The sequence below is a fragment of the Cariama cristata genome, unplaced genomic scaffold, assembly GCF_000690535.1.
Source record: "Cariama cristata isolate BGI_N322 unplaced genomic scaffold, ASM69053v1 scaffold36520, whole genome shotgun sequence".
Taxonomy (NCBI): domain Eukaryota; kingdom Metazoa; phylum Chordata; class Aves; order Cariamiformes; family Cariamidae; genus Cariama; species Cariama cristata.
The window spans coordinates 1,043-8,466 of record NW_009595901.1 but is presented as its reverse complement, the minus strand read 5'-3'; the positions used below and the strand labels follow the sequence as shown (position 1 = coordinate 8,466).

General features: G+C 36.7%; 1 protein-coding gene across 1 annotated transcript; it reads right to left on the bottom strand.

Annotated features, from left to right (window-relative positions):
- Nucleotides 1-1,810: 1,810 nt before the first annotated feature.
- FRRS1L (ferric-chelate reductase 1-like) lies at nucleotides 1,811-7,153 on the bottom strand (the record flags this gene model as incomplete). Its single annotated transcript, XM_009703777.1, has 4 exons — nucleotides 1,811-2,504; nucleotides 2,970-3,216; nucleotides 6,421-6,559; nucleotides 7,056-7,153. Coding segments are annotated over 4 exons (657 nt in total), but the record flags the coding sequence as incomplete, so codon positions are not given.
- Between the last annotated feature and the right edge of the window lie 271 nt (nucleotides 7,154-7,424).

The following is a 7,424-nucleotide window of genomic DNA, read 5'->3' as shown; positions in this document are numbered from 1 at the left end:
CACATAAGTGGAAAGCAGCTCTACCGGTGTTGCACATTTACCTTGGTATTATTATTGTAATCTTTAACATACCTCTGTGCTCGGGTCCAGCCAGGCTATCTTAAATCCAGCACTGTATTAAAGAGGAGCTAAAATGGGTTTCTATCCTACTTCAGTACCTTTCAACTATTAGATTAGCCCTTTAGTGGATAATCAGGTAAATGCCTGAAACTAAAATAGTAAATACAAGGCCATAAACTAAAGCAACCCTGAGGCTACTTTAAATAGCTGTGATCTCCGAGAAGGAACTGCTCTATCTCAGCTGCCTACAAATTAGCACAAAGGAGAAAGAATTTGCCCTAATGATTTCTTCACTTCACCTGGTTGCTGTATATAAAACTCATCATCCAGGCTTGAGCCAATCTTAAGGCTAAATTTTACAGCCATCGTGGACCAAAGCAGACCTTCCTTATTAGGTGGTCTCCACTATATATTTCATCAGATGATGAGTACGTTATCTAACATGCAAGAAGTAATTTATATTAAATAAAGCTACTATATGCACTTTTAAAGTTCACTTCATTCTGAGTATCTCTTCCCCCTCCTGAACTGTTCAGTAATTTTAAGTGAACAAATCCTTAAAGACATCAATGAAAGTATATATTACTAAGCAATCATTCTTTTGAAATAGGGATAAAGTGCTTGTGATGGAGAAAAATTCATTTTCAATCTAATTTATATACCTTAAGCATAGGTTTGAAGGATGCTGACCCTAAAAAAATTAGTCTACAAACTTCAGTCTGTGAATAATGATGCAAACCCAGTAAAGCTAGTTAATTGTTTTACACTCCATGCAGCATCAAGAATACAAAGGAGGTCCATCACATACTTTACCAGATCCTATGTTACAGAGTCCTCAAGTGTACCACATTAGACAGAACTTTGGTACAATTTAAATTTTAATTCTACTTAAATAGAATTTTAATGCAAGTTGGGAAGTGAATGAGCAACCTTATCTAAGTGCATTTGACTGCTACATGTAGACGTGTGTCATACACTTCCTATTATGTGAAGAACAGAAATTCTCCACAAGAACTCAAAGTTTTTCATAATATTCTGTGGCTCATAAACACATTTTGACACTTTCCATTGCTGTAATGTTTAGCATTCGTCTTTGAAATATTTATTGATGGTAAAAAAATCTAATGTATTTCCTCTTCAACTCATCTTTTGCCACAGTAATTACATTTTAGCAATGGTTTCATGAAACTAAAGATACTGCTGTTCTTATTAATCCCTATCTTTCCTTACAAATAATCTCAATTATATTTCCATTTCTTTTTTAGTTAATACCAGTTGCCCATATTTATCTTTAACGTGAACAGGATATATAGGCATACAACACAGAAAACCAGATTACTTCATACTACTACACAACTGCTTAAAAATGTATTTACATGTCAGCAAAATTACTGCTTTTTCATAAAAAGAGAAAATTTGATTAAATCTATTGGGAGGACGTCCTATGGCTTGTTGGGAACTTCTATATTCTGTATGGTTTACACCTGTTTTTCCTATATATGGAGAATTTACATGACTGTATTCTCCCTTCCCTGTGTTTAAATAACTTTATATCTCACTCCTAACAGAAGTAGCCATTTCTTTCAAGAAGGCTGTTGAAGCACTATTACTATAAAGACATTCATCACCTCTTTTCCATTGAAAAAAAAATCATGTTAATGCTTGATTATGCAAGTTTAGTTTTGTAAAGTACCAGAGCAAGTAAGCCTTGATAAATATAAAAAAAAAATAAATTGGGAGAACTGTCCATTACTGAAGGGCAGGTTTTATACTGCTGTGTCGGTATCCGGATCTTAAGTTCAGAAACCGCACTTGGAGTTGTGCTGTCTGCTCCAGAAGTACCTAACAGCATTATAATGTTTTCCCAAATTTGCTTTTTGGGAGCAATTTGGAAGGCAATTTTGTTATTTGATAAGATGTCCATCACTAAATTCGCCTAAGCACACATACAGGCACCCCTCCCAAACACACATATGCACACACACGCGCACACACATTGATTTTACAAAAGTCTCCTTTTCTTTAAGCAAGTAGTCACAACACTGAAAATATTCTCCTATGTGTTCAGTGATTATTCTTAAATGATTTGTCACGACTCTGCCACTCAAAGGAGATGGTTATTTCATTCTTCTGAGAAGCTAACTATGTTCAAAAGCAGCTAGATGAGGATGGTGGTGTGATATAAATTCCAATAGAAAAATGCATCGTCCATCCGTATAGCCGTCCATCCTGAGAAACTTCCATGGACAAATTCTTGCTGTTTTCCATTGGTCATGGGGTTCCCATCAATAAATAGAAGGTCAGTGCAACAATGAGGAGCAAGCAGAATGGAGAAGAGAAGGTCTGATAGGCAGCTGATGGCATGAAAATATCTTCATACTTGTAAATACTGACAACACGCTCTGATACGGGTGGTGAGTCTATATCATGACGAGTTATAGAACCTTTAACAGGTAAGGGCAGAAAGAAAGAACGTCAGATGCATTTTTTCTATAACTCTACCAAAGAAACAGGTAGGCAGCCAAGTAATTTTCAAACTTCCAGGAGCATGCAATATTACACTGTCAGTGAGTAGGGTCATTTCTCTGCTTTCGGAAATTAAACTTCTGAATAAAACAAATTAAATTCAAGGAAACAATAAACATCCTTCAAAGGAATTCAGAACTTCAAGTTACAAAGTTCTTCTAAATTTAGTTTTATGGAGTGGCAGTAATAACTATATAGGCAAGAAAACACAACATGTAGGACTCTGTTATTTATCTCGTCTTCCTTCTTATCTGTTTTTAAGCCTCACGCTGCCAGAATTTTAGTTCATTTGAAAAAAGGGTGTCTAGTAAGAATAATGTAATTGAAAGACATCTTTCCATTTTGGCAACCCAGTTCTGTCCATAACACAGAAATCAACGTACCCTGAATTGCTGGACCCCAAGCAAACAGATAGTACCAACTCAAGTGCAGATCTACGATGGTTTCCTCTCGGGGAACATATACAGGACGCTTGAATCGACATGTTACACGATTGTTTTCAAAAACCCCTTCTTCATCTCTAGCAGGATTTCTCTGGATTTCTTTAGCCCACTGACCAACATTATAGAAGTGCTGTATTCGGACTCTTCCATTATCATCATGAACACAAGCCATGACATCATCTCCTCCCTACATGGTAAAAACATATTGGTAGAAGGAAAACAGAAGTGTCACAAAGCATGTCCTCATTTATGTATATAATTTTAATTATTAAAAACTAATCAAGACCTGGGGTTCTCATTCCTTCTTTCTAAGTTATATATACACAACTATTTGTTTCCCTAACCACGTGTCTTCAATCAGATTGAAAGGCACAAAGTGGACAGTAATATTTACTTACCCTTACCATCTCTGAATTCTCTTTTGTATCTTTCTAAGAGTTATTTTACCTAACATATATAACATATTTGTAAGATATGATATCACCCTGACATCACAAAATTAATTGATCAGTGGAAGGCTGTTTTCTTTTTGTAATTTGTGAAGTTCTGGGATCCTGCTTCATAAAAACTGGCAGTCTTGAATCCTTGATGTGTACAAAATCCACTGCATCAAATCACGGACAGAAAAGCAATATAATTTAGTAAAATACAGATTAATCTACTAAATGTGGGTAAATAGTAGCATAAATTACAGTCTGTCTTTTCTAATCTCTTTCTGTGTTCACTTAAGGGAACATCACTTCTTATATCTCTTAAGAGAAAATGAAAAATGTTCAGCATGTAGTAACAGAATACAGAGATAATACATAAGATACAAGAAAAAAAGTAATCAATATGTGCTTCTTCACATAGCATAAACAGCCACCAAACATTGCAATCAAGCAAAGAAACAACAGACAGAAGAAAGTGTCAGACAATTGTTTGTAGTGGTCATTCACAGAAATATTAAACCAGTTGCTAGAACAGTTAGTCAAGGTCACTGCCAAAGTGGTAGAGCACTGTATCACTCAGGGATTAGCATTAATTTTAGGAGTACTATCTCACAGAAGTCTTCGTATCAAGAACCATTAAAAAACCAGTGCAAGTTAGAGGAATGGCATTTTACTGACCACCACTGCCACAGACATCAGTGCCGTATTAAATACAGGCGCTACTCCAATACTAATCTTTCTGATATGTCATGCTGATGATAGACATGATGCTTGCTAGCGTGATCATCTCTCAGTTCTTTGCTATAGGGAAAGGAGAGAAAAAGGGTGCATTTCAGCTCTTTGGGAATATTGCTATGTGGATTTGTAAAAGATGTGCCAAAAGTGAGGGAAACAGGGGACAACTAGGTACAACACATGCTTGAACAGTTTCTGCACCTCAGTGCTGCTGCAGGCAACCTTTCCAGTTTCTGTCTTAAGCCTATCCTTGCTCTCCATAACTTATTTTCCAAAGTTAATTTTTATAAATCTGAGCACAAATCCCTCATTCTTAAGTACAAAGAGGCAAAAAAAAAAGCTGTTTTCACATAGAAAAAATAAAAAGGAAAGAAAAAAAGCATTCTGAATCTCAATTAACAGAATGACTTTACAAAATCCTGCCTAGGCACAAAAGCCTGCAAGTGGAAAATCATAGTGTTATTTGAGACGAAGAAATAGGTCACAGGACTTAAAAAAAAAATCTATTGAGGACACAAAATAGGGTTTTTTCCTGAACTTCTGTAGCTATCCAGGCCACACCACTTTGATTAGGGCCTCCAAAGCACAGTCCACTTCTCATAGCTAAGCTGTTTTTACCCAGAGTCATTTTACCATTAGAGCCTGCGCATCCCAGGACACAAAAACATCCTGAAAGTTATGAAAAAGGATGAAGTCAGCAGAGGAACAAGAGAGGAAGACAGATGCTAGCTGGTTTAGTCCAGCTGACTGATGAGCATTAGATCATGTACGCAGCAAATTTGGAAGCAAACCCTTTTACTTTACACTATGTTCTTACCAGAAGCTGAGACTTGACATGCTGCTTGGTGTGCCTGGGACAAAAGGTAATACCTGCTTTCCAAGCGGCTGATGAGATGCAGGCGGTGGGATGCTGGGATCTACTGCAGGTGTATCAGTTACAAACTGGTAATATGATCTCTGCTAGCTTGGGCCCAAATACTTCAAGGTGCTGAGCTGCTTTGAAAACCCTGTGGAGTACTTGCATTTCCAGGCATCTAAACTCTTCCCAAAATTTGGCTGTAAAACTGTTCCTCAGAACATTAAAAACATGAACTGTTTCTTGTAACGTGAACTGTTCTTTATGACACAAAAGACTTCCATCTTTATTGTGTTTATTTACAGTGTCATATTAAAACATATATAGTAATGACTGAAAAGCACCTGCCCTCACATTTTCTTTCTATTTCTCATTTTGGGTCTGATAAAAACAGAAGTTAAGTCAGCACAAGTCTTCCCATTCATTTTTGTGGGTCCCAGCCCAGGACGTCTAAATCCTGTATTTTTTCAGACTACTGCCTACCACTGTACAAGCAACAGTCCTGTCCTCTGGCTAGTAATTTAGGACACAGCCTCAGTATTGTTTTATATACTCAGGAGTGTTTCTGTATAGGAACACCTACGTTATGAATTGCATTTTAATCTCGAACATTTTACCAAGAATCACAGACAAAACATCTTTGCATAAGTCATCTATTGCTCAGGGTTTTTAAAGTTCACACAGTACATGCTCCTGTTTTGCTCACTGAAACACAATGAAAAGTGAAGCTTTTGAATGAAAAAAATAAGTACAGGAATAAGCATAAAACCAAACCAAATAAAATCCAGGAGAGAGAGAAGAAATTTTAACAAGACTGCTTTCTAGAGTATGTATGTTTAAATTAGGAGGAGTCATTTTGTCACACATTTGTGGCTTCCCTGGAACAACACACAGATATGAAAGAAACAAAAAAATTTCCAAACTTTAACAGTGAAAGCCATATTTATATCACCGAAAGTCAGCTGATTTACTGAAGAACGAAATTATTTGCTATTTAGTTTCTGACGTGCTTTTTGTCCAAGTAGCACTGCCATAAAGCGCAACAGGACATTTCCACGTGAATTGGCTTATCCCTGAGGGCTTTTCTAATAAAAAGGCAAAAAGCTAACAACATTCAGAGCTGAACTGAAATACTGTTGTAATTCTCAGAGAAGAAGGGAAAGCACATGTTTGTTAGGAAGGATGAGGCAGTTTTCTGGGAGGCAGTAGGCCTGGCTTCTGCTCCTGAGGTGGCTACCAAATGGTGCTTTGTTTTCAGCAAGTCAGTTTTTCCTTATATGCTCTGTTTCAGACAGATCAAATATAAAATTCATATCCTAGCAAGTAAAAGTGTGCACACTGTCAACATGAAGAACTGTACATGTCTTACCATTTTCTTGTCTGAGGAAAACCCCACTGCCACCCAGCCATCAGTATCGGCACTCAGCTCAAATTCAACATCAGCTCCTATTCTACGGTAACTCAGAAAGTAGTCACAAGTCTCCGCATTGCATCCAGGTTTACCGTACCTAAACGGAATTGGAAATACATGTAACTTTTCCTTTCAATTTCTTGCTATGGAACTTAATTATGTTTCTGCAAGAAAAAAAAACTAAAAGAATGCATTTTGGTATAATGGCAGTAAAACATGTTACATTATACTATACACAAATGACCATTACCTAAGTGTTTGCAATTATTACTCTTTTATTGTAAGGATGTATAGTATTTAAACAGTACAGCAAGCAATTAATCACACACAGTATTACTTGTTGACCTTCCTAGCCCTGGTTTTGTAAGTGCTTCATGAAAATACAAGAAACATGAAATAACTGTAGGTCCCTAACTATGATATATATCCTTAAATAATCTAGTTTCCTCAAATGATATAATCCATAACTACAAAGTATGTTCTTAAATAATAAACATTTATTAAAATGAATATGGAACGTTAACCAACGTCTCCAATGCAATCAGTCAGCATTTGCAAACATAAAGGTATCTGCACTCTTTTCTCAGACTGACCTGAAGCATCCCTTGGTTTTTCCACAGTCATCCACTCTGATTTTTGCAAATGGATCCACAGGAGGAGCAGTAGGGAAATTTTTTAGGGAAAGGGTAACCTGTACAATCAGAATAAATCATAACTAAATAAAACAAGGAATAAAAAGCAAGAATTCTAAAGAGAAAGGGTTCCAACAGCATTTACTTTGCTGATAACTGAGCTGTTCAGATGAGGGGCTACTTTGTCACATACACAATCTCTTGCTCAGATGGTCCTGGATCCAGGTACCAAAGTAACACTGATAACAAAAATTTTCTCAGGTTTCCTACATTTGTCAAGAAGGGAGAAGGATGCCGGAGGATGGCTTTGCTACACTGAGGGCAAAAGTA